Source organism: Amblyomma americanum, chromosome 5 (assembly GCF_052857255.1).
Source record: "Amblyomma americanum isolate KBUSLIRL-KWMA chromosome 5, ASM5285725v1, whole genome shotgun sequence".
Taxonomy (NCBI): Eukaryota; Metazoa; Arthropoda; class Arachnida; order Ixodida; family Ixodidae; genus Amblyomma; species Amblyomma americanum.
In genome coordinates, this window is record NC_135501.1 from 41,076,817 (window position 1) to 41,104,755 (window position 27,939).

The 27,939-nt window shown below is 46.1% G+C and overlaps 1 protein-coding gene and 1 long non-coding RNA gene across 4 annotated transcripts in view; one reads left to right on the top strand and one right to left on the bottom strand.

Annotated features, from left to right (window-relative positions):
- The window catches only part of LOC144132405 (uncharacterized), a 273,566-nt gene extending 263,448 nt beyond the window's left edge, over positions 1-10,118 (top strand). Inside the window, exons 2-3 of one of the 3 annotated variants that reach the window (XM_077664798.1) lie at positions 4,930-5,099; positions 9,857-10,118. In XM_077664798.1, coding sequence (XP_077520924.1) covers positions 4,930-5,099; positions 9,857-10,118 — 432 coding nt within the window. Of the gene's footprint in view, positions 1-4,929; positions 9,817-9,856 lie in introns of those variants that run through there. The other 2 variants (XM_077664805.1, XM_077664803.1) reach the window with 2 other exon arrangements.
- On the bottom strand, positions 9,941-23,624 carry LOC144132406 (uncharacterized). The gene is made up of 2 exons (XR_013314800.1): positions 22,993-23,624; positions 9,941-10,827 (listed from the first exon to the last, which is right to left on the bottom strand). It is a non-coding gene; the product is annotated as an uncharacterized LOC144132406 (long non-coding RNA).
- Between the last annotated feature and the right edge of the window lie 4,315 nt (positions 23,625-27,939).

A 27,939-nucleotide genomic window follows, 5' to 3' on the forward strand; every position in this document is an offset into this window, starting at 1 on the left:
CTCGCATGCGTAGGAACGCAGGCCAAAATTATAGCTAGTGACAGCAAAACTGCAGTCTACAATTATGGCAGAGGGAGGATTGCCTTAGAAGCAGCACAAATTCTAAAAAAGAAGGAAATTGGGAGGGACGTACGCATCGTGTGGGTACCAGCTCACGCATCCATCCCTGGAAACGAGGCGGCAAACACCCTGGCTCGAGACCTCTACTTCCGAGCCAGGGGAGAGCCGCCCGACTGCAAGGACCTGGATGAGAGACTGATCAGCTATGCAGAAATAATAGAGAGCTATAGAAGTCAAAGGAGGATTTTCCCTTTGCCGGACAAAACACTAGGGAATAAAGAAGCTACAACATGGCGTAGACTACAAGCTGGGAACTTCATAAACCCGGTGTGGGCATCACACGTATTTAGGGAAAAGGAAATAGAGGAAAAATGCAAAAAATGTGAGAATAGGGGGACCCTAGATCACATCATTTGGGAATGTACACACTCCCCAGGGATTAAAGAAGGAATAAATAGCAAGGAAGCCTGGGAAACCCTTCTGCAAAGCGCGGACCCCGCCGTGCAGAAAAAAGTCATTCACCTGGCACTGGAGGCCGCAAGAGACCAAGAACTCTATGCCTGCCTTTAGATGCGAGGCTCCCGGCCCCCACCCCTAGGCCTGCGTGCCAGAGATGGGGAGTAGGGGAGCCTCTTCTCTGGTGGAAATAAAGGTTTTTGGAATGGAATGGAATTTTTCAGAGAGCGTCCGCGAATTGAGGTGTGTACCCACAGATACTGCAATGCAGCTATCCTTCCAAGTCCAATTTCCAGGTGGCTGGCATACTCTTGAAAGCATTCTAATTATTGCTTGCTGCACTGGAGGGGTTGCAGTATACCAGACACACTTGCCAAACTCTTAAGCATGAACTAATGTTCTTTGGTGGTGTGCCCCGCGACACAATCGCCTGTCACTCGTCACCTTGTTCATTCGCCTCATGGCATTGAAGAAGTGTAATTATACTAACTCCCCGTTCTTAATACTCAGCAGCATACGTATGACTACAGTACTAATGAAACATCTTCTGGTAATATATTGTATTTCTAAGGGATGCTGTGAGTGTTGCAAAAATTTGGCAAGAAGTGAGTTTAGTCTCCCACAACCATAATAGTTAATAATAAATAGCCTAAATGACCTTCCTTGCTCCATTATGCCCACGAAGTTTTCGCTTAACTATTTCACCGAGCTATAGCTCAGATGAAGCGAGCATTAGCAGCTTCTTTGCTGAAACCATGCTAAAAAAAACTTCCTTCGCCAATGCTGCTGTGATTGGCTAGTCTTGTGAGCTGATTTCGGGTGGGCGCCACTTTCATGTCAGTTTTCATACAGCATAAATCATGCCTACTAAAGCCTCAAACGGCATGAGTGGCAGTGCCTGGCAGACAGTGAGAAATGTAAAGCAAAGGAAAATAAAGACTTAATGAATTTTGAAAAAAAAAAAGTCAGCAGCACAGAGAGACGAATATACACACAACTGTTACGCCATCAAGAGGGATGACCGTAATTTGAAAATAAGAAAATGACATCAGATGAAATAAAGGGCAGGAAGCAACGCAGAGACAGGCTGCAAAATTTTTTTCAGGGTCTATTTAGTATTCATGCGAAATACACTAGGTGGCAAACTATTGAATGAGGCAGGTACATAGTATTGACGTGTGCGCTTTCCATACCGGGTTGAGGAGCGAGTAACATGCCACTGTTTGTAATGTACTGCACACACTCCAGTGTTTGGTCAGCTACCTTGGCCACCTCTTGGCAGCTCAGATTCTAGCTAAGTATCATAGCATGGCAAAACGCAAGCTGTTGTGTGTCTGTGTGTCCGGATCCAAAGCTAATTTCAGAATAATAATAATAATTGGTTTTTGGGGAAAGGAAATGGCGCAGTATCTGTATGGTATAAGGGAAGGGATAAAGGAGGGAGTGAAAGAGGAAAGGAAGAAAGATGGGCCGTAGTGGAGGGCTCCGGAATAATTTCGACCACCTGGGGATCTTCCAGCGCCTTAGCGTTTTGCCTCCATAAAAACGCAGCAGCCGCGGTCGGGTTCGAACCCGGGAACTCCAGATCAGTAGCCGAGCGCCCTAACCACTGAGCCACCGCTGCGGGTGGCTCAGAAAAAAAACGCTTTGCGTGTGCATTGGCCACGGTTTTGTAAGTTCTAACATCAGCGCACACTTGCAAGAAATGCGACAACTTTTTTTTAAGGAGAAAGACCATGATCAAAGGAATGAACAGAAGTGAGTGAGTGACCTTCTAGGCCACCAGAATCATACCTGTCATTCATACCAAGAGCAAAGTCTATGGCACTGAATGTGACAACTCGTGCAAACAGAGGAGAAAAGACATCAAACACCATGGTGTGTGCTGCTGGGAAATTATACACGTTGTTAATGAAAGCAGCAGAGAGCGAGTTACAAAATATGCGGGGTTGCATGTGCTAGTGACGTAGTTTTTTTTCCCTTCGCAAAGTCAAGGTGGCAATGACTGGTGCACTGGCAGACAGAGCAGACTGATCATGATGAGAGTGAATGTTTATGGTGCAAGGGCATCTGCGGCCAAAGAGCGCCATGGCACAAGATATTTTCGTTTGCTCAAGGTGGAGTCAAAGACCCATTTCCCAAGCATTTCACCATGAATAAGCCGAGCACCAAGCAGGGGAAAGCTTGTACCCATTGTATCACCGGTGGGTACCCGGCAACACTGGGGATCGAACCCCGTACCTCCTGCATGCGAGGTGGATGCTCAGCCACTAGGCCGCCGCTGCGGTCCAGAGCAGACTATAGCTCGGACCGAAGGAAACAAAAATCTCTTAAGCAAGCAGCAAAGTGACATTCCAACCACATTGCTTATCATTTTGAAATTTGTTGCCTATACACTATTTACAGTGCCATGTCATGGAGGCTGCCATCTTTGATCACGTGGTCACGCTGCCATTGCATGCCTCCCGACCGCTGAGCTCCTGCCTCGTCCCAACGGCTGCTGCTTCTGGGGGTTTGGCTCAGATAGCCAGTGTTTTGGCTGATATGGTTGTAAAGGAGTGGGAAGGTGACACTAGCATAAGGCTAAAGGTTCAAAGAACATTTTAAAACCACAATTTGATCACTTCAGGCGTGAAAACGTGATCGGGCTGCATGTCGTGGAGATACTCAGCTCTCAGCCTCTTCGAACCGACGAAGGCATCGCTTGAATGCTACACTGTTCAACACTGCAAGCTAGCAGGTCACTGCTCTTATGTTTTGAAGAGATATGCAAAAATCTCGGCATATTAGACTCGCTACCCGGCATTGCTCAAAGACGAGACGCACTTCCTGCATGGTACAATTTTCCAGCAATCTGCGATTTCACGCTAACTTCTGTAAGAAGCACACTCTACAACAGATTATAGAAGAATTTCTTGTACTGAAAGAAAAATACAGTGGTTCGGACTTTTATACGGATGGCTGGAAAACTTGTTTATGTTGGAAGCGCAGTGGTGAAAGGAAATGGGGAAAGAAATAGTAAGACTTCCACATTATGCATTGATTTTCACTGCCGATTGTTAAGCCGTCTGTGTAGCTGTAGAAAAAATAAACAGTAACCTCACAGACAGTATTATTTACACACACACTCTGAGTGTACTTTCGGCTCTTTAATTTAAAAATGTAATCTCTCCGCTTCTTAGCGACATCATACACAACATAAAATAGCCAAGCCACAGCTCAAGGACAAAACAAAACTGTGCTGGGTGCCGAGCCATGTCGTTATTAAAGGCAACGAGAGAGCAGATGTCTGCGCTGCTCAAGCTCGTGGCAGGGAAATAAAAACGCACATATCCCCTTTAATGAAAAATGAAGCAAATAAACTTCACTTTGCTATGCCAGTTTTAGATGAATGGAAGTCTTGCACCTGCCTGAAAGGTTTCGAGGAAGTGGCTATCTGCCGTCTTCGTATAGGGCATGCACATCTCACACATAACTTCCTACTGCCAAGCGAAGACAAACCTGTTTGCAGAAAATGCGGAGATGAGATACAGCAAACCACATTTTATTTTCATGCACAAAATTTTAATGACTGGGAAAAAATATTTTACCCCATTTTATAAAGAACACATTCCTTTTCCTCCAGCCGTGATTTTAGGTGCAGATACACTGGTCGATATGCCAGATGTTTTTAGCTTTTTAAGGGAAGCAAACATGCTTCATAAACTAAATGTTGGCCCTATGCTTCGCTACATACACTGAAACCTCAGCCACTTTCGCAGTCCTGAGAAGATGGCGGAGGCCTTTATCTGAGTTGTGGGAACCTCCAGAGCCTTGCCCACGTTGTGGAGGTTACCCGATTTTTTCCGATTTAAAAGCCGGGTCCTGCCTTGAGGTCCCTTATTGCATAGAAGGTGCGGTGTGTTGTAAACCTTTCTCTTGCAGCAAGTAGTGTGTTAGACAGGCTGGGCAGCGTCATAATGAAAGACTCGTGTGGCATGCTAGCAGGATGAAAACTGGCCATGTAGGACTTGGTTGCACATTGTAGCTCCAGTGGGTTCATGCCTTGGCTCAGACTCATTCTCAAAAACATTAGGAAACTATAGAAGCTGAGAAGACTGCAGTAGGAGGCGATAAAGGTATCAATATATGTCAGTGTCTTGCCAGAAAGCACTCCTAGCGCAGGAGGACATCTGGGTCTGTTCTTATCCTTGTGTGTGAGCCTGGTTACCTGCCATAGATTAATTACGGCATTGTAATTTGGTTTTCATTGAGCACTGCATTTGTGTGGATGCATTCTTTCTACATTCTTTATGCATTGTTTACTGGAAAGCTGTGCCAGAAAGCCGAAATACTTATTGTAGCTCTATGCTGTTAGGATGTCATGCTTGCTCAAGCTGCCTTATTTATCAACATATCTCATTTTGTTTTCAGCATCGCTTGCTGGATGCAGTGAAGGCACCCAAGAGGCACATTTTCGCCGCTGATGGCCATCACCTGTCAGCTGGCGAAGGTAGCGAGGAGCTGGCGGAGGTCTTGGTCAGGGGCCTTGCAAAATTCTATGGAGCGGGCATCCTGGCACCGTTCTCAGGTGCACCTGCCAGGTATATCGTCCACCAGTGCCATCAGTGCGGATCCAAGGGCCACCGGCATGGGGGATGCTATGAGTACTGCAGGCCATAGGACCTGCACTACAGCCTGCAGTACTTACAGCAATGGGCAGTGCAGGGATTGCAAGGTTTTGATGAGTAACTTGGTGGCAGTGAGACCTGTTCCTGATGTGTTTCTGAGCTGCATCTGCTCTGTGGAGTCTGCAGCATCAAGTGCGTGTTCACTGACATTGCCCAGCACCGAGGCATTTTTCCATTTAGACTTCATTGAATTTGCCATTGGTGTGGCTCTTAAATTAATTTAAAGCTTTCCTCGTTGGCATCACTTATATCCAATGTGTACCTTCGTGACAAACCCATCGTGGCAAGCATTATTCACATCCATTAAACTGTTTGCCTACTTCATTATGCCAGGCATTGGTGAGCCAGAACTATATGAAAGGAAAAAATAGTTGGTAATGATATGAAGAATCTGTGAAACCTCTAAGCTGTGTCCCTGTGAATGACAAACTGGCTTTTAAATGTGTAGTGCGGCCACATCTTTATCTAAAATAGCAGTGCCTCACAACCGTGTAATGCTGTGTGTTAGCACAAGGTGAATCTTTTCATGCAGCCATAGCTTGCGCAGAACTTTGCAATACGCTTTCACAAATGTCGTTGCCACTATACCAGGTTCCGTATGTATTACAAATGCTTTTCAACACAATGTGCAATGGTTTGGTTTGCTGTGGGTTTGTCCCAAAGCGACTAAGGCTATGAGGGCTGCCGTCGTGAAGGTCTCCAGAAATTTCTGCCGCCTGGGCTTCATTAACGTGCACTGACATCGCACAGCACACGAACCTCTAGAATTTTGCCTCCATCGAAATTCGACCGTTGCGACCGGGGTCGAACCCACGCCTTTCGAGTCGGCAGTCGAGCACCATAACTGCTAGGCAACCGCAGCGGACTACAGTGTGCAATGGTAGGAAAAGTTCACTTAGTAAAAAAATTGGCGCCAGATACGTGGATTCCTATGGCTGGTTCAAAGAGGGTTCAAAGCCATTGCTATATTAAATCCATCATTTCATCATAAATCGTTTCGTTCTAACAAGGCTTGACTGCATTTTTTGCTATCTGAAGGATGAAGCAGACATCCAGTTCCTCTCCAGTGGTTGAATGAGTGTCCGGACAAATTTTTGGATGCAGTGACGCTGTGACGCAGCTTCATTGCTTTGCCTGCCCCCTGTGTGACTGGAGCACTTGTGCTCTCGCTCTTCTGCATCTTCTGACGTGATTGTAGGGGATGTGCTTCCACAAGCATGAACCACACACCATGCTGGTTAGCGGGGAAAAGGCCCAAAGCTTTATTGCACATGGCATATGTAGCCGAGAAAGCAGTGAGGCCACCTAGTGCAACACACACTACATCCCCCCTTGTTTAAGAAAGGAACAAAAATGCACTCTATGCTCAGCACTACACAAGCACAAGTTCAGTCTTATAGGCCTCCAAATCAGTTGTCCAAATCTTGACACTCAAAAGGGTGAACTTGAAGGTTGTGACAGGGGTGAAGCCATGAAGTTGGGCAAAGAACTACCTGCGTCCCTGCTGTATTAGTCTCACTCCTTGATGGCTTCCTCTCGGGTTCATTCCAGTAACACGTTTGGCAGGACCCTCGGACATTGAACAGTGGGATGAGGAATAACCTGTAGCATTGAAGAACGTTATTCAGGTCCTCCACTACATACGGCTGGGGGATGTTGAACTGGTCCCAGAACCATCGCAGGGTTATGTGCCATGCACCCGAACTTGCCCACTCGTCAGAAGTGGGCACTGTACCTGAGGTGAATTCCTTTTCCTATTAGCTTGATCGCTCAGATTAAAAGACTTAGACAAGGGCCAGCCTGGTTCAAGCTCCTTGATGTTTTAGGAACTCTGGTGCGCGTCTGCCTATGAGAAGTTGTGCTGTGCTTAGTTCACTGACGCCAGGAATTTTCTGGTAGACAAGCAGTGCGAGGAAAACATTGTCCGCCTTGTGCACCAGGTCCTTGACGGTCCACGCCATCCTGTCCACCTCAGCTTTTGACTGTGGGAATCTGGCTGCTGGTGATATGCCTAAAGCCTTAAAGGATGTGCAAGGGTAAAGACGACGTCGGATGAGGATTATGGACCCAGCAGCGACGGAAAGCCTGGAAAGGTGTCGGGAACTGCAGTCACTTCTGCACCTTGGTCCACTTTAAATATGGGAGGAAGTCTGTTGACCTTCATGCGCACAAACTTCGTGTCAAGTCTTTTCCGCCTTGGTGGGACAGACATTGCGTGCAAGTGTCTTGGAGATAAGCGTTGCTTGGCGAGACGGACAGGTTTGCAGAGACGCTCTCATAAGGTCCTTTCTTTTTGCAAAACCTACATACGGCATTGTGCACAGGGCAGAAGGCATGCACATGAGTTTCGGGTCCACAAAAGTTGCAAAGCTTCTTCTATGTTTTTTGACGTCTCTGTTGGAATGGATTTGTGATGCACGTGCCTGCGTGCACAGTCAGAGACCCATCTTGTGCCCTTTCCTTTCTTTCCTTCTGTGCGTCCTTGTGCAAGCAAGCATGCAAAAATGCTTTGTCAAGAGTCAGATCTGGCATGCGACACAGCTGTTCTGAAAACTTGGCGTCGAGCAGGCCAACAACAAAGCCGTCAATTTCCAGCCTGTCCTCGACAGTTAAAGACCCAAAGTTACAGCTTCCTTACCATCGAACGCAGGGCAAAGTAGAATGCGTGACGTCTATGCTCTCGGATCGTTGCCGTATGTGCTTATGAAAGCGAAAACTTCTGTAATAGGCTGTGAAGTGTTGCTTGACTTGTGTGTACTCACACATTCCACCTTTGAAACGCGTGCTCTGTACTTGGCATGTGAAGCGTAATTGGAACTTGCATGTCAGTAAAGTGACCAAAATGACCGTGCAAAAGGCCCAAAATTTCTTTCCTGCATATGAGTGGGACAACAACACAGGCTGCGTAGAGTAGCAGATCGTCCTCTACTGCGAGCTGTTGACGACGCTCGTAGAAGGATCTCACTTCAACGGGTAAATCTCGTCGAGAAGGCCTTTTGTGCAGAGTTCTTGGAGATACAAGCACACACAATCTGATTTTTGGGATTCTTTCAGCCACTCAAGGCAGTGCTGCTTGATGGGAAGGGTTGTCCTCACCTTCCTTGCGACGACGCTGACGAAGGTTAGTCTTTGATGGCGGGCTTGCCAGGCCAGGGAGTGTGGACATCTTGCAGGCATTGCAGTTAATCAGGTGTGGCCGCTGCGGCAGAATATGACGCTTTTTATTGTGACACAAACTCTGAATACAGACCCTGGTATTCTGTCTATGCAAGCCACCTTCGATTTCTCCTCAATGTCCCTTTAAGAATTAGTAAACTAAATGTATAGAATGACCTATTAAAAAGGCTTGTTTTTGTGTGATCGCATGCACTACAGCTAATAACAATAACTAATCTGTCATCATAACATCAGGTGTTCCTCAACGGCCTGTATTAGGACCTCTCTTCATAATCTATATTATCATCGTGATGTCATAACATCATCTATTAGTATGTCGCAATCATTGGCAAACAGCCCGAGACCTGTGCACCCCATCCGATACTATTTTTCTTAAGTGTGACATTAATAACATTTCTGCTTGGTGCAACACTTGGCTTATGAAGCTTATTGTATTCATATGTAAAGCACTTCGTGACATGAATGCCTCACGAAGCTAATATACATTTATCGTTTTTAAAGGGCTTTACAAGAGTGCTCTCAATAAAGGTGCAGTATGCCTTGGATGTTAAAGGTCGACACGACGAATATCCTGCAGTAAAGGTTTCGAAGTCCATGCTCCACTGCATGGGGCTGCACGCAAGAACAGTTCTTGCATTGACATTGCAGGCTGAAGTAGACTTTATGGCCACATCAGTTGTCGAGAAGGCATTCACCGACCACTTCGTACATCCACTCAAGCTATATGAATCTGCCTGTTTCCACTGCCGGATGGAGCAGCTGGGCGAGACCGTTTGTTTTTTTTTTCTTTTTGCAGTGCTGTCCATAGTGGTTAAGCACTAAGAGTACGCACCATCTGCTACTGAAGATAGGCTTGTTCCGAGATTGCTTCATCATCGGTTTGCTTGACTACAATCTTTCAGACCAGCTCTGTTGGAGCCCGAAGTTGTGCGAGGCATTTGTACAGGGCGCTGCTCTGTCCCATTATTTTTTAAACTGCCTTAGTGTGTGATTTGAGAGGGAAAACACAGAGGTCGTTTTTAATTGCAGATACCTGTAGAGCTACACAGCCTACATCCTCTTTAGAGGCCAGTCTCGCAAGTACAAGTGTCATGACGAAATAAGCAAAAAGGAGTCTCGAATCACTGAGGCTGACAACCATGCGTGAAGGTTACGTTTTTGATAAATATCGAAGTGTATAAGTTTTGTTCTGAAACCGCTAATGCACCTTTATCATGCGGGGAAGATGGTGAAAAAGACATCCTGAATGTTGTAAGCCAAAGAAAGCCTGTAATTGGTTGCACAACAGGTGGCCAGCTGAGCTTCTACCAATCAAACTGGACTCCAATTCAAGTACTCTCGGTAGTGACTCATCCTTGCCTTCAACTAAACACGTATAGGCGTCACAAAAGTGCACAGCAAACCTTCCACTTGCAAGCCTGAGTGTGAGGCAGAATGAAGGCATTTGTGAATATGCTGACCTGTGTTCCTACCATGCATATGTGCTCTCGCAGCTCAGCAGAAATGCGAACCACCTTGCCAAACCAGGCCGGAAGGGGGTGGAGTTTGACGCGTTGTGAATGGGACACAGCCACAAATTCAGGTAAAAACAACACGTATATTTTTATGAAGACACACACGCAGGCAAATCAAAAACCATACTACATTAATCAAAGACTGCCATGCGATAGATACTGTAAAAAGATGTATATAGTGCTCTCTATCATCCGTAATTGTAATCATTTGTATGTGTGTAATCTGCATACGTACAAGTGATCACAATTACGGATGACAGCGAGCACTATATACATTTACAGTCTGCCGCTGAACTAGATGCAAATTGAACACATACACTAGTGGTTAGGATTAAGGATGTCAGATAATAATTAGAATGAACCGAAACGTTCGCACTGAATACGAATTTAAAAACACACATACAATGATCGCGGTGCAGCGGCAGTCCATGCACACAACACAGCGGTTCTCAAAGGCAGTGGCCCTTTCGGAACAGAAAACAAGTTGTCAAGGGAGATGTGGTGTCGTCACCATCTTAATAGTCCCAGGAGTGCTTGGCAGTGGCACACTTTCACACAACTTTGCCACTCCTTGGCCTTCCTGTTGCAGTGGAGTGCAGGTGAATATGGTTGGTGGTCGTGGTTGCGGTCAATCTTGCCAGCTAAAAAAGTTGACTCTCGTGGACGCTCTCTTTTGCCCCAGTCACCTCACCCGGAAACCTCACGCACTTTCACACACCACTCTGCCAATGCTTCTTTATGCTGCAGCGGTGTGAAGGTCACTTTGGTTGGCGGCCGTGGTTGGTTGACTCTCTTCCCTCAAGCATTGTAATATGCTGGCGCATCATCTGACATGAAGAGCTCAGTGCAAAGTGCCTCACCAAGTCTGTCTTTGATTGCCTGAAAGAAAGCAACCATAGTTTCCTCCGTAGTACTTTTTGAGAGCAGGTAGGCACATGGAATCCCTGACCCTGAAACAAAAATACAAATGCACATATTTAATGAAGACATATTATACACTGAGCAAACTTGATTTGCTAACCCTTTAGCTGAAGTTCAAGATGTAAGGCAGCCATCAGAACATGGGCTAAAGTGAGCGCTCAAGGCCCACCTACCCCAGCACCTGCTTGACTTCATATGTGACACATTTTAACTCTCTGATGTTACTAACTATAACCTACCTTGTCCTTTAAAAGCAGTGCAGTACAGTTGTATGAGTTATGGCTGCCATACGTTTCAAAAGTCTAGCAACCTAATGCAAGCTATGAGAAATCAAAATCTGAAAACACAGGAATACAGCACAATATACTAAAGGCAACCACCATATAACTGTTAAGTACACCAGAAATCCTTGCATCAACTACAGGTACTATTGCACTGAATGCATAGTGCTTGAAAAAAAATTCCGTTACACACTGACGTGCGGGCAAAATTTCTCTTAATCTATAGGTAGTGGATATGACACTTGGATATGCCGCTGGAAATGCTTATCTTTAAATAATGGTGTTTGGCTGAAAAGCATGTCCAGCCCTGCCGTGATGGTTCAGTGCTTAGGGCACTGGGCAAGGCTGACTCGATGCCAGCGATAGTGGCCACATTTTAGTAGACGTGAAAGGCGAGATACCATGACAGCAGAAATTATCAGTATTCCACTGTGTCGTCCCTCATTGCTAGAGTTGCCTTGGGACAATAAGCCCCACTTAAAAAAGGGGGGACGCTTCACGTCTACCTTTAAAGGGTCCCCGACAGTGTTTAACAAGGTGGCTATGAAATGCGTGCAATTATGTACAGGATATACCACCTGGGTGTGCATGGTACACTCAAGTCCTCAAAAAGAAGCTGACTGTTTACAACACATCATTAAAAATCCCAGCTTTTGCACAGCACGGCAGTCAGGGAACGCTGTCACTAGTTCACCAGAGCCGCAGCGAAGAAGGCGAGGTGCTTGCCTGGCCCTGGCAGAATGCATTGTGTGCCCTTCACACTCTCGTTTGCTTTCTAACCGCAGTGGGGCAGCAGGCGGCAAAGAGAAAAATTAAACAATGATTTACCAATGCGAAATCAAATGAAGAGCATTAGCTAAGTTGCTTTCACCTAAGCTTTCGACAAATTTCGATACCAATGTGTACACCAAGCAACGATGATTCGTTTGGTGCCGCTCGCATCCCTCTGCAACCACTGGTTCACCCACCACGGCCTTCTAAAGGCTGCCTCCATTATGGTTTCGAAGACCAAAGGTTATGGGTACGAATCCCCCACACACACCGGGTTTAAACTCAACTAACAACTTTGTGTGCCGAATCATGCCATTCTGTTTACCACACTCCGAACCCTCTGTGCCAAACAGGCGGGCCACGATTTTTCACCAATGGTGATCCCAAGTGGCACCAGTTATGGCGCCCGCTCAGACGGTACACACATAGCAGAACGCCAGTATAGGATGTAATCCAGCCGCTGTGCCGGCTCAGCAACTGCACGTGCGCGCGGTCACGTAGTGGGGTGTCACATTTTGCTGAATTGAGGTGTTACAGCTATGATCACGCGATTTAGCCCCGCATCTTGAAATCTGAGAGCAGACACGAAACAAGCAATTGGAAGTAGTAAGAGCTAACACTCTTAAAAAAATAACCAAGTGTGCAGAGTTACCTGGTAATGAATGCTTTGTGGGTGGAGTGCAGCACATGTCTATAATGTGATTATTTCTTAACTTCACTCTGCGTATGATTTGAGAGGGAAAACGCAGAGGTCATATTTAATTGCAGATATCTGTAGAGCTACAGAGCCTAGATGAAAAATTTTCACGGAAGGATGATACGTGATTCAGTATACATCATTACCATCATTTATTTTTACCCCCTTTCAGTTACCGTTTAAGGGTATGATGCAACAGCATTAATGGCCACTGTCTGCACCTCACCTTGCGAAACCTTGTTCGTATACACGCATTTTGCTACTAATTTAATCACTAATCTCTTAATTTGTGCCTCTAGTATCTCACACACACTCGTAGTAAACACTCGTAACCTACCACATCATATGAAAAACCGCTCGAACAGATATAATAATAATAATAATTGATTTTTGGGGAAAGGAAATGGCGCACTATCTGTCTAGTATATCTTGGACATCTGAAACGCATCCGTAAGGGAAGGGATAAATGAGAGAGTGAAAGAAGAAAGAGGTGCTGCAGTGGAGATCTCCGGAATGATTTCGACCAGCTGGGGATCTTTAACGTGCACAGACATCACACAGCACACGGGCGCCTTAGAGTTTTCCCTACATGAAAACGCAGCCGCCGCAGTTGGGTTCGAACCCGGGAACTCCGGATCAGGAGTTGAGCGCCCTAACCACAGAGCCACCGTGGCGGGTACCGAACAGATATGAAACCCCGTTTTTCACCAGGGATGCCTGCACCTGAGACTCTGCTTGCACATTGATAACTTGTGGCGTAGCGAGCATTGTGATGTTTTACTGCTTTCAAGCTACACCCCCTCCGAGGACTTGGAGCTACCCGAGGACTTGGACAAGCCACGCTCGTAGCAGGCCGACAGCCATTTATGCTTCATGACTATACTCTGTTTCATACATCAAGTGCAACGCAATCAAAGCTAGCGCTCTTGTTTGCGCTGCCTACACCCACGACCAAATAGTAGTAGACACTATAACATAGGAAATGCTTTGCCTGCAGGCTTACTACATCCAAGAAGAGCTTCAAATGGGCCTAGTTGGTTTGTAATCTTTGACATTGCTATTGCGCTACTCATGGTTTACACAAACAAGAACGACACATACAGACAGGGCACAAACTATCAACTGATTTTATTGCGTGGGAAATTCGTTTTATATGAAATGTTAAGATGAGAAAAGAAGGGACACAAAAACAGGTAGCTTCATGGAGATGAGTTGTCTAATCTTCTGCTGACAGGCATGTGTGGAGGATGCAGTCTTTTCACTTCTACCGAAGGGTCGCTTACGCAAGTGCCTTCCTTCTCAGACGTCATGCAAAATGCTTCATAAAGCTCCCTTTGCATTTTATCTTGGGATCGCAGGATGACAGCGGTGCTATCAAGCAATGGCTTACAGTTTTTGCACTTGGAGCAATGCGCCGCCAGATTACCCGATGCCCTGTCTGTATGTGTCGTTCTTGTTTATGTAAACCATGAGTAGGGCAATAACAATATCGAAGATTACTACATCCCACATTCGTCATGAACCCAATTAAATGCACTCTTACTGCTGACGACACACTGTCACTTTTTCATGCCTTAGACCACTCGGTCACTGAACAAGTGCGGAGTAACACACCTCCCTTTATTTTTACGCATGGACTACTTCTGTACCTTTCACAACGTTGGAACATAAATCCACCTCGTCGTATTCTTTGTGGCACTCCTTTCTGTGTCCGATTTGCACCTAGTACAGCTTGTCGAACACAAATTTCTTTTCAGGCGACATACGGTTCAGCCAAAGACCGTTTTGGCTGAACTTTCAAAAGGCAAAAAGATGTCCCAGAAACTTAACGAGAACCTAGGTGTTGGGGTCCCGCACAATGCAGGACTGCTGGAATTCAAGCCGCACATAACCTACGTACGGAAAGGGTTCTGGTGCAATGTTTAACATTGTGTTCAGCTGGCTTGAAATTTTTCTTAACAAAGAACAATTCACATCCTGCCTTGAGATCATGGTGCAAGAACTATTTAGATCTTGATACCACAGCCAAAAGTGCGACCAGAGCTTGTTTGCCAATCATGTATTTTAGTGCAGAATACCTGTGCCACAAGAAGCAGGCCCATCAAGCCACAGTGGCCATCACCACTCGGTGCAACAGCGTGTTCATACGTGTGCAGCATGGACATCAGTCAGTACCTTGTCATTTTTCTTTACTTTGTGTTCTACTTGCTGGGACTACATGAATGGGCAGGAAAACAGCAAGAAGTGTTCTCGTAATTCGGTGCTTGCCGTCAAAATGCATTTATTGCAAATTTTTTGTTTTATCCTCATATGGCAGCTAAGAACATGATTAACTATGCTGCCAAAAAAAATTTTGGCAGCATAGTGTAGTGGCGCAGCGGATAAGCAGTTCACCACTGTCCTGCAATGGCAGCTGCTCCCAGCTGCAGGTCTTAAATGACCCAGGCCTCTTCTCAAATACCAATCGTTCATTTAGCTGCCACCTGCCAAGGTGGGCAGTTTGCATTGGGCAGGCAGGCTTTGAGGATGCCACAAAGTCACGTGACGTATAGATGGGCCACCTGCCTCCTAGATTGCTCCCTGGGGACTACTTTCCAGAGTCATACTCGTGATTTTTCGCTTACAATGCCAACAACACCAACACCGCAATTTCTTGACAATGGGACCTTCAACGCTACCACATTAAAAAGACGCACACACTTAAGACTGTTAGTGAACGGCGTGATGTAATCAGATGCCATGCAGCCGGCAATTGTACATCTGCATGGCTATAGTGCCTAGAATATACTTGCTAGTGTGCCGAGGGTGCGCGCTCGCGTGGTCGCTGCGGTAATGCCTTCCTGCAGCCACCGCGTGGTGGCGCTGGCAGTCGCTAAGGTGCCACCACGCCGCGTTCGCTGCCGAGGTAGCGTAGGTGCGGCAAGTCTGGCGTTGGTGCGCTGCGCTTTTCACTACGAAAGCCTATCTCTGAACGCTTTGAGAGCACTTTTGGCATAAAAACACTAATGGCTGCAGATAATCTTACCGGCCTGGCATTACCAGGAGAAAGTCCTGGACTGAAACAGCGCTCGCCGAAGCGTTTGACACGTACCACCGGTCCAGTTTGCTAAATTTTTATTCGTTTATTCTTTGTTGTGAGCCACGGAAGGACTTAAGCAGAAGTCATATTGACTGCTTAATGTTCAGCTAGGTACCCAACTTGAAATAAGCAACGAAAGGTGATGCTTTGGCCGCATTACGTTGTTGTGATTGAACGATCGAGTATGGTCCGGACTCATTATTGCTACATGGAAACTTCCGATCAATATTTTATTCGACTAGGGGCCAGTCAGAATCAGAATCATGTTTATTTACACAAGAAGGAAATACAGCCTGGATAAATGTATACAGAAGGACGTCCCATAGTCAGCGACAGTACTGGGACCTCCTATATTGTTTATCAAAATGCTAAAATAAATGCAAACATAGCAGTAGTAATAAGAAGCTGATGAAACAATCTTGCCGTTAAATATTTCCGCGGCAACACACATATTATACACAGGGGTGAGTAGGCATATAGAACAACCAAGCAGAATAATGAAAATAGAAGTTATACAGTGTTTATAGTTATACAGTTATTCAGTACTACTTATAAATTACAATATTACTAAAAAAGCGAAAAACTGAACAGCAAATTGGCGATAGGAAAAATAGTGCACATATTAAAAGCATGTGGTGTACATCTGATGTAACACCTTATAATTCTAAAATGTGGTAGCTTGTCTAACAGCTATTGTTAACTATTAACGCTTTTAGTTAATAATAACAATTGTTCTTTGGGGGAAAGGAAATGGCGCAATATCTGTCTCATATATTCGTTGGACACCTGAACCGCACCACAAGGGAAGGAATAAAGGAGGGAGTGAAAGATGAAAGGAAGAAGAGGTGCTGTAGTGGAGGGCTCCGGAATAATTTCGACCTCCTGGGGATCTGTAACGTGCACTGACATCGCACAGCACACGAGCGCCTTAGCGTTTTTCCTCCATAAAAACGCAGCCGCCGCGGTCGGGTTCGAACCCGAGAACTCCGGATCAGTAGTCGAGCGCCCTAACCACTGAGCCACCGCGGCGGGGCTTTTAGTTCATTTTTAAGTTTACATACAGGTTTAGTGTTTTTTAATTCCACCGGTAGGTATTCCATAAGGAGAATGATGAAAAATAAACTTTTTGCTTCCCATAATTGGTGCGTACTTGAGGCAGAATTAGGTTCCTGTTAATCGCAAATCTCGTGGTGCTGGTGTTGGTGAGCTCTGGCCTTGGGATGGATTGAAATGAAATATGTTCATTAATTACTTTGTATATGAAGATACCAAGGTTATGTTGGACAGGTTGAGGTACGGAGAGAATTCGCAGTGAATTGAGTAAAGATTGAGCATTAAAATCGAAGGGGCTGTGTGTTAGTATTCGGACTGCTTGATTTTGAACTACTTGTAACGATGTCAAATGAGTATTGTAGGTGTCACCCCAGCATGTTATACAATAAGAGAGATGGGAATGTATGAATGAGTTATACAAGGTTAAAAGTACAGACTGATTAAAGTAAGGGCGAGTTCTGATGAGAATTCTTAAGCCACATGCTATCTTCCATTTAATGCCAGAAATATGGGAACGATATTTTAAATGGCGATCTAATTCTGCTAAAAACAATGATGATTCGCTGACTGGAATGAAGTGCGGGCCTAGGCAAATGGGGGGAACACAAGTAGTTGCGATCCACGCATCGCGATCGCGGGCAATGGATATCGTATACACCTTCATGCGGAGTCAGCGCTCGGCTAGCTCTGTCCAGGTGGAAAGACAGAGTCGTGGCCCCCATTAATTCTCAATGGCGAGCAGAACATCAAACCCGGAATGGCGTTGCATATAGGTAAAAGAAAAGCAGGGCACTCTCGCTCTTTCCCACCACAGGGTCCGTCTTCAAAAATCGCATGCGACGATCAACACAAGCAGTTGGAATAGGTCTCACTACTGATGTGTTTTATTTGCAAATCACAGCTTGCTTCATACAACTTATGCAGGTGTGTATGAGCTTGAGCTTCCCTTTGTAATGGAACAAAATAAAATGGTAATTGTACCAATGATTCTTACTTACAAATCTGGAATACAGTAAAACAGATAAAAACGGAGCTTGTTGTAAGCACGCGCTTGCTTTGTTCTTTTCCGAGAAAATACACTGTAGCGACCACAAGGCTGCGTTCTGGCATCAAGCTTCCAAATGTTACCATTCTTTCTATATACAAAGCGGCAAAGTTGTTTTTTTTTTCCGCTCCATAACGTGCGTAGGCTACAGAGCCAGCAGGTGCTTCAGATATTTTGGTCCAGGTTGCAGGAATACAAATTGAGTCCAACGGATGCTGATCTTCAATAGCAATACAACCCATCTGCTGCTGCGGGCATCACTGGGCTGCTCTGTTGCTGCCGGCCCGTCGGAAGCATCGTCGAGCGTGCTTGGCGGTCCTCCACCGGCACTGCGCATTTGCCGTTTAGTGACAGGTTGGTCATACAGGTTCCTCACTTTTCTTTTCGATGTCTTCTTAGGCAGAAGGTATTTCGGATAGCTGTCGAATACTGCTGGCATGACATCGGGCGTGAGACGTTGTCTATCTGGCGAGCTCGTTGACGACACCGTTCTCCGTCTCTAGATGTAGCAGTCTCCAAAATGTTTCTCGCAGAAAACACACGCTGGAGTCAAGTTGCGGTCCTGTCTTTTGATCAGCCGCTCCCACTCCGCAAGCCGTGTTGGGTCCGAGGACACACAGAACATGGAAGCCTTGCTCGGATTCGACCGGTAGCCACTCCAACGGAGCGGCACGAAACATGTTTTTTCCCGGCCTTGATGCTTCGACTTTACCATCATTAGTTGCTGTGGTTTTCCCTCACATGGAACAGCACGGAAAAAACAACAGAAAAAAGCGCAGATGCGACCAAAATGTTATAATCCACACCGCGCACGACCAACGCAACTGCAGCGATTGCGGCATGTCCGGTAGCGACGGCACCTTTACGACGAGCAGTGCCCCTCGCGGCCAAAGTTGGCAGGCATCGCGCGAGCTGCCACCCTCTCCCATTAGGAGAGCGCTCCGCTCGACACACTAGTAGGATATTCTAGGCACTATAGCATGGCTCTACATAGCCACCACCAAAACACTGCTGCACCCCTTGTGACCTGCACGCTAACCTCTTGAAGACAGTCGCCGCCGTACCACAGCCCATGCTCGGCGCCATTATAAGGGTATGATGCGATAGCTAGTGGGTTAATGCCCATATATGCAGATTAGTCTACTTTCCTGGGAGTCCTCATGTTACGGCTAGCACAGTGGTACAGCAGTTAAGTGGTGCCCTAGTGCCATGGGATGGCAGATGCTGCCACTGGTGGAATTTGTGCGATACAGGTGTTGTAGGCAGTAGTGTAGCCACTGCATAGGGCTAGAGCGAGAACGCGCCTGGCTGCGATCACGTGATGCATGCTGTGCGAGCCGCGCGAGCTCGTTCTGGGCAATGTTCGCCTGCCCAGTCAATAAACCGGTCGCTGGTCCGGCTTTCCTCAACTCAACAGCAGGTTGTCCCTCTCGAGCAACCTCCCGCAGCCAATCATTAATCTAACGGCTACATGCCAGGTTGCACGAGTTCGCCATCTTTTATGGTTACCATTGAACTTTAACACACACAAGTTTTCGCTCCATAGAGCAAGCAAGGCTTCTGCCTCAAAATAAGTTTCGTATTTGTATTAGTAACCTGCAGATACAATATACATATCATGCAGAAAGTAGCCATACTCTAAATGAAGGCACAGCGCACGAAAGGCGGGACTGAGAAAGAGACAAACACAGTGCTGACTTACGACTGAAAGGCTTTATTGCTCGCACGCATTAAATAGGCGAAAAGGAGCACAATCAACAGAAGAACCGCATCAGTGATGATTGTCAAAGAACACTACAAAAAAACGCACACAACAAAAAAGCACACAATCACAACCTACACAAGCGAACTTAGCTGTTAAGATAGTCAATTTCTTTTTGTGTTAGCGCGACGGAAGGTTTGCTGACGCAGTTGTCAAGTCCCCGGTGAATTAAGAGCTTCCACGATTTCCCGCGTACGTTGGTCCTTATGTTTATACAGTATTTTTGTACGGCCGAAAAAAGGAGTGCATTTACAGGATAGCCAATGTATAACCAAATTGCTTTTGGGGGGTGGTTTTAGGGAGCGTTTATGCTCACTTAGGCAATCATTAAGGCAGCGCCCTGTTTGGCCAATATTAAATCGCCCACAGGATAGCTCTATCTTATAGACAACATTTTTACGGCACTGCACATAGGGTGATTCGTGATTTTTTCCGCATTCGGCAGGGGGAGTTCCTTCACGGTTTACGGTTTTACACAAGCGCTGCAGTTTGTTCGGGGCAGAAAAGATCACTCTGACACCGGCTTTTCCTGCAATTCTTTTCAGGTTATGTGATACCTTGTGCACATAAAGTATCACCGCATAGTTTCGGTTTTCTGCTGCAAGCGAACTCGTTGTTTTTGTTCTGAATTCGGCAAGAATTTTCTCCGCTACAGCACGCAGGATGTGGTCTGGAAAGCCGGCCTTTTTCAGCCTCATGATCTGGCTTCTTCTGTCTTACTCATCCTCTCATTCAAAAATAGTAAAACGAGGTGTCGTGACAGCCGCCCTCAAAAATTCCATTTCCAGGTCATGTTCCCATCAAATGCAATCTAGCATCAGAAGCCAGATCATGAGGCTGAAAAAGGCCGGCTTTCCAGACCACATCCTGCGTGCTGTAGCGGAGAAAATTCTTGCCGAATTCAGAACAAAAACGAGTTCGCTTGCAGCAGAAAACCGAAACTATGCGGTGATACTTTATGTGCACAAGGTATCACATAACCTGAAAAGAATTGCAGGAAAAGCCGGTGTCAGAGTGATCTTTTCTGCCCCGAACAAACTGCGCTTGTGTAAAACCGTAAACCGTGAAGGACCTCCCCCTGCCGAATGCGGAAAAAATCACGAATCACCCTATGTGCAGTGCCGTAAAAATGTTGTCTATAAGATAGAGCTATCCTGTGGGCGATATTATATTGGCCAAACAGGGCGCTGCCTTAATGATTGCCTAAGTGAGCATAAACGCTCCCTAAAACCACCCCCCAAAAGCAATTTGGTTATACATTGGCTATCTATTTATTTTATTTATTTAACCATACTGCAGGCCAATGCTTTGGCCCTAGCAGGAGGGGCATTTTACAAAGAATGCAAAGTAAAAAGGCTACACAAACAAAAGAAAAATTCAACACCAGTAAGTCTGGCAACAAATGAATACTTGTCCACAATAAAATCTGGAACAAAACTATACAAGAAAAAGGACATCAGTCCAAGATACAAAAGTACAACGTAAAGAGGCATTAATATAGAAAGAGTGAGAAAATGACATGGTACAGTACAAGAATACAGTGCAATCAAGGCGCCTTTACCTGGGAAAAAAAAAGACTTTCCAGTTCTGATAGAAAGTTATTCGATTCAAAAATGCTCGGTGGTAGTTTGTTCCATTCATTCACTGTTTTGGGGAAAAAACTGTTCTGGTAAGAATTGGTTTTTGCAAAAATCGGAGCCAGTGTGTATTGAGTAGTGTGCCTTGTTCGCCTGGTGGTAGCTTTCTGAATGCAATCTGGAAGTTTAAACGGGACTTTACTTGACAAAAATTTATGAAGGAGCAGAAGTCGATTTATTTTCCGGCGTATTGCTAATGTTGGAATTTTATGTTGTTGCATGAGTAGTGAAGGAGAATCTAGTCTTCTATATTTTCCAAATATAAACCTCGCTGCTTTTCTTTGAATGCGTTCCAATTTTTCTATGTCCTTTTTGGTGTAGGGATCCCACAGCACCGACGCGTATTCCAGTCTCGATCTTATGCATGTGTTATAGGCTAAAAGTTTTGTTCTAATGGGAGCATTTTCAAGCTTTCGTTTCAAAAAGCATAATTTTTGAAAAGCGGAAGCACAAATATCTGTGATATGAATGGACCATGATAGATTATTTGTAAATGTATTTGTATTTGTAATCCTGTAAATGCACTCCTTTTTTCGGCCGTACAAAAATACTGTATAAACATAAGGACCAACGTACGCGGGAAATCGTGGAAGCTCTTTTAATTCACCGGGGACTTGACAACTGCGTCAGCAAACCTTCCGTCGCGCTAACACAAAAAGAAATTGACTATCTTAACAGTTAAGTTCGCTTGTGTAGGTTGTGATTGTGTGCTTTTTTGTTGTGTGCATTTTTTTGTAGTGTTCTTTGACAATCATCACTGATGTGGTTCTTTGTTGATTGTGCTCCTTTTCGCCTATTTATTGCGTGCGAGCAATAAAGCCTTTCAGTCGCAAGTCAGCGCTGTGTTTGTCTCTTTCTCAGTCCCGCCTTTCGTGCGCTGTGCCTTCATTTAGTACCATGTACCGACTAGCCCAGACAAACACCTTATTGTAGCCATACTCTTTCATTAAGAGTACAGAGTGAGCACTGATGACTTTTTAGTGGACAATATGTTTTCGTCATCTGTTCACAAAAAGAAAAGACCATCATTTCGCCAGCTGCGGGAAATATTTCCTAGCAAGAGGGACATATGCGCAAGCTTGTAGCTTCATTGTGTCCGAGTTCTCACCCTCGAAAATAATGCGTTTGCCAAAGCGGAAAGAAGAGGTGCACTGTTGCTCCAAGTTGTGCATTAAAAATTACAGAGGACAGAGCAATACACAGCAGATAAGCACAAGCATTGAGGTGCATAATGTTTCCCCTTCATTTGCATTTGTCAGCTTATTTTTTTTCTAATACACCCTGAGCTTCTGCTGCTGTTCTGGTGGCAGACTCGATGGTTGTGCATGCGAACAGCGTCGTTTGAATAAACCAGGAAGTCCTGCATTTGTTGTGCTTGTTCCTTACTTTACCCAGCGATATAATTTGCAATGCACTGGTATGTACTTACGTGGGCCGACTTGTCAAGAACGCTATGCTGCGGGAGGAAAGGTGAAGCTTCAAATCTGCTATGTTGGTGACTCGACCGACATACCTCTGTCGTTTATGTAGGTACGTGGAAGCGATTTAATCTGTTGCTGTGAAACCACTGCCTGCTTTAAAATTTCGCTCCCTTTTCCTCCGCAGAACATTACGCGAGCGCTCTAACGCAAGCCTACTCGCGTTTGTACACAAGCTTGCAATTCTTTCGTGCATGCAGTAAACGCTATGCGAGCGCTCTAACGCAAGCCTACTCGCGTTTGTACACAAGCTTACAATTCTTTCGTGCATGCAGTAAACGCTACGCGAGCGCTCTAACGCAAGCCTACTCGCGTTTGTACACAAGCTCACTTTTTTCGTGCATGCACAGACACAAAAAAATGGCGCCATGAACACGTGCATCTTCCTCACCTGAATAGGAAGAGAACTGATGCGTACTGAGCCTCGACACGAACCCGTGATTCTGCTCGTGGTGCTGCAACAATTGTCCACGGCGGGCGAACACATTAGTACACTGATCACAACTGTAGGAGGCTTTCGCACTACCACTGAGAGATCTTGCAGCTTCGGGATGCTGCTTTCGCACATGCCTCTTTCGAGATTGCTCCAAAACAAACTCAGCTTGGCACACAGGACACTGATACTTATCTCGTACAGGTGATTCTGCGGGTGGTGCGCTTGGTCCCTCCATTCCTAGAAGGGCACCTCGGCGACAGACACAAACACAATTCACGCTGGCAAACAAAGAACGCGCAACGGAGCAAACAAGGAGAAACTGCGCGCCCAGCGCAACACAGAATATGGCAACGGCCACAAAGAAAGCACAACGGAGCTGCGGCTGGACAATGCGGTAAAAAAACAGTGCAATTACTGCAAAGTTTACAGCAATTAGCGCAACAGCAAGATCGCAGATCCAGGCATCAGCGACGACGCTTGCACGATGCAACGGGGGACAAAACTGCGAAACAAAGGAGTCACGTGATCATGTATAATACAAAAACAAAATTCAAATCACATAAAAAACAAAACTATAAAATTTTCAGGTGGACACAGGGGCGCAACAAAAACACACGGACATAGAAGTAGACAGGGACGAGCGCTTACTATCAACAGGCTTTATTTGACGTAGACCGTTAATATACTTTCGCCTACCCATGCGCCACTGTGCTAATCACAAGCACGTGTGTAACAGAAAACACCAAAAGAAATCGAAAAGAGGCAATTACAGAAATCTATCTAAGAAAACCGTTTCAGATCGGCGAAGCATTACAGACGAATCACTGATGCAGTTATCTCCTTTTTTTCTGATGTAATAGGCTTCCACCAGTTCCCGTTCAATCTGATCGCGGCTTCTCAGCAATACTCTACAGTCCGATAATCGGGGAAAACAGGCGACCTTTGTCTTCTTAGTGCATTCTTGGCAATGGTCCGGGAGATGGGAGCCTGTCTTCTTTAAAGAATACTCCCAACCACCGATCCGATCCCACCGCAAGGGTTGTTGCTTTTTTCAAAGCCAATTCGCTCGAGCTTATGGAGGCAGACAAAGAAAGCGGTTTCGTCATTATTCCGTCAGGCCTTTTCAACGAAAAGGCAGTCGAAGCCGTCACCAAGTCTTTTAAGACAGTGGAAGTGAAAAAATCTTCAGTGAAGAAAAGTGCCATGTCACTCTGCGAGGAACTTCAACTGCACAGACTAGCCGGCGCCATTGGGAAGGCTGAAGGGAATTGTTTATCGGTTTTTTTCACCGCAAAAACCCACAAGAGCGGCATTCCTTTTCGGACCATAGTTAGCGAAAAGGGCACATGGCAAAAGGAAGTCAGCCAGTTCCTGCTCAAGCACCTCAGGACTCTGCAAGATGCGGACCCTTATGCCACTAAGAACTCTGATGAAGTGATAGCCTTTGTTCAGTCTGCGAGGAATATTAAGACCGGTTTCTCAATCGATGTTAAGGATCTTTTCTATTCTATTCCACACCAGCCCCTGTTCACCGCGGTGCGTGATTGTATAGATAGAAATGGTATCACCGCGTTTCAAAATGCCACTGGTTTGAACGTGGACAATTTCATGTCATTACTAGAGCTTTACCTGAATGCCACTTTTATTGAATTTAATGATCGTACCTACCTTCAAAAGCAAGGTATTTGCATAGGCTCTTGCGTAGCCCCGGTTCTTTCTACTATTTTTTTATCGCAAGTTGACCGCTCTTTGAGTGAAACTTTTGACTCAGACCGTATAGCTCATGTCTTCAGATATGTAGATGACTACCTGGTTCTGTTGAAGGAAAGTGATTTTAGTTTTGACGAGGCCGTAGCTGATGTTTTAGATACGTTTGGTAGGAAAGGCATGGGACTCACCTTTACCCATGAAAAGCCAAGCAGTGATAACCAACTGCAGTTTTTAGATATCACCTTAACATTTAACCCTTCACACGTTTGCTGGCGATATTGTCCGCGTGCAAAGAAAGATTTGCTGCCATTTCATTCTAATCATTCTAAGACGATCAAAAGGGCTATCGCTTTACAATGTCTTTCATCGGCACTAACAAAGTCCTGTCACCACGCTGTGTACGCTGGCTTCTTGTCACAGGTCTCAAGGTTGGAAAAGGCAGGCTTCCCTGATTCCCTCATTCTTGCTGTGACGCAGTCCTTGGTCAAAAAATTGAAGGGCAGCAAGCAGAGCAACGCGAAAGACCCAACGAAGTGTTCAAGGCCGGAGGTGGTACCATACGTACACAGAACTTCCCACAACATCAAGAAGGTGGCCAAGAAGTACGGAGTAGAAGTTGTTTTTTCTGCCCCGCGAAAGTTGTCCGGTCTGTGCGCACGCATAAGAAGAAAAGAAAAACGGCAAGAGTGTGGCGTAAAACACCGTAAGCCCCACGTAACCTGCAAAAAAGGAGTTGTGTATGAGTTCCCGCAACACCCTGATCGAAGACAGTGAATTGATGGTGTCTTTCGACGTGAAGTCCCTGTTCACGAGTGTACCGACTGACCTTGCTGTCGACGTATGCACCGCTGCGCTCGATAGCGATGCCTCTCTACCGGAAAGATCGCCAATAGAAGCGCGGGACCTGCGCCGGCTGCTTGCTTTCTGCCTGAGCAATACCTACTTTGTTTTTAGGGGAAACTACTACAAGCAAGTCCATGGGACCCCCATGGGTGCTTCTGTTTCGGTGACGGCCGCTAACCTCACCATGGAGTCATTGGAGCGACGCGCGTTAACCTCCTTTCACCCTGCCCCCAAGGTCTTCTTCCGTTACATCGACGACTGCTTTTGCATTCTGCACAAGGACGCGGTGAGCCAGTTTCTGACACACCTGAACAGCCAGGAAGACGCCATTCAGTTTACGTTGGAAGAAGAGGTGGACGGCAGACTGCCTTTTCTGGACGTCCTCGTCTCAAGGAAAGGCCAGAAGTTGTCGTTTAGCGTGTATAGAAAGGCTACACATACAGGCCGCTACCTACATTTCAGTTCCGTCCATCCTGCCGCCCAAAAAAGAGCCGTTGTGAGCAGTTTAATGCAGCGGGCCAAGAAGATATGCACAAACACCACTGACGCCGCTGCGGACGCGTCAAGGGTACGGAAAGATCTCACTAGTTGTGGTTACCCAAGCCATTTCATCAGGTCCACAGAACGACGGCTGTCACGGCCTCGTCATCCGGACGCCCCTCTTCCGCCCAAAAAACGTGCGGCTATTCCTTATGTGCCGAAAACAAGTGAGTGCCTCGCCCGTGTATTACGAGAGTATGACGTGCAAGTCGCCCATGTCCCTGTCAAGAAAATGCGACAACAACTGATGAACGTCAAAGATCAGTTGCCAAAAGAGAAGTTCCCAGGAGTTGTCTACGCCATCCCTTGTGCAGATTGCAACGGTGTTTACATCGGCGAAACCGGAAGTTACAAGAAGCGCCTACAGCAACATGCTCGTGATGTGCAGAAAGAAGATACCCGCAATAACGCCTTGGCAGAGCACGCGGTGACGGCAAATCACAGAATAGATTGGGAAAAAGCAAGAATCATCGAAAAAGAGAAACTGACAACATCACGGCTTCATCTCGAGTCCCTGGTGATACAGACAACGGCTCACACGCTTAATCGTAACGAGGGCAATCTTAACCCGATTTACGCGCGATCTTTACGGCGATTACTATAGCTTTTAAAAAGACGAACCCTCTTGGTGTGTTTCCATTGTGAACAAGGCCCCCGTTCTGGGCGCCGAAACGTCAATACAATTTTTTCGTTTTACTGGTCGGCGTCTCTTTGTTTTGAAATGTATCCCCCCGGCCAGACGGGATTCCGTCACACTCTCGACTTCATCAACCTTCGCCAGGCCCATGGCCAAGGAATCATCACCAAGATTCGTCAGTATGTTGGCCTCAACTGCCGTATTGCCTCATTCAAGGCTCACCTGAATTTTACTCTAACATGCAAAGCCCGCGCCTTGGTTCCCCGCTCCTTGCGTCTCAACAGACCGGTGTCGACGCCTTTTGGGCTCAGTGTGGTTGGCAAAGCGGAACGTCAGCTCCTGCAAGCAAGAATCTTGGACTGCAAAGGAAAAATCCGCGCACTGGAGAACGAAGCGTTTTTTGCTCGTCGTCGTCTAGAACACCAATCTCCTAATGAGTTCACCAGCATTCAGTTGCACGCAAATCAGAAGATGGAACGTCAACGCCAGAAAGGTGAGCGTGCTCATGACAATAAGTTAGGCAGGCTCCTATCCGAGCACCAGAGAGGGCAGACGATGATTTCAAAACCCGCTGTGCATAACCTTTCATCGTATAAGCCCAACCGAGCTGAAGAGGCTGTTCTGAATTTGGGGTTGAATTTCAGCCTAGGAGCTGCACCGAATAGGAAGAAGTTGGTATGCGCTGTGGAAAATGCGATCAGCCAAGTTGAGAACACTCGCCGCGAAGAGGCCCGCACACGGGTGGTGGGCGTTCTCAACGCCATTCATCGCGGGCCTTCCCGTTCTGCTTTGTCTCGCGAGGAACAATCCGCTATGAAGAGCCTCCGTGACAACAAAGATATTGTAATTTTGCCAGCAGACAAAGGCAACGCGACAGTCCTTTTGGACAAGTCTGACTATGACCGCAAGATACTGTCTCTCCTGGAAGACGGTGACACGTACGTCCGCCTCAAGAAGGACCCTACACTCAAGTTGGAGAGGGAACTACAGAAGCTTCTCGCCGACGTATTTCAGTTCGTCCCGCCGAGCCAAAAACCGCTCTACTACAAGTTACTATGCCACAATGGTTCCGCGCCAGCGTTTTATGGCTTGCCAAAGATACATAAACCAGGAGTTCCAATGCGACCTATCGTGGATTTTACCCGCTCCCCTCTGCACAGCCTCTCCAAATT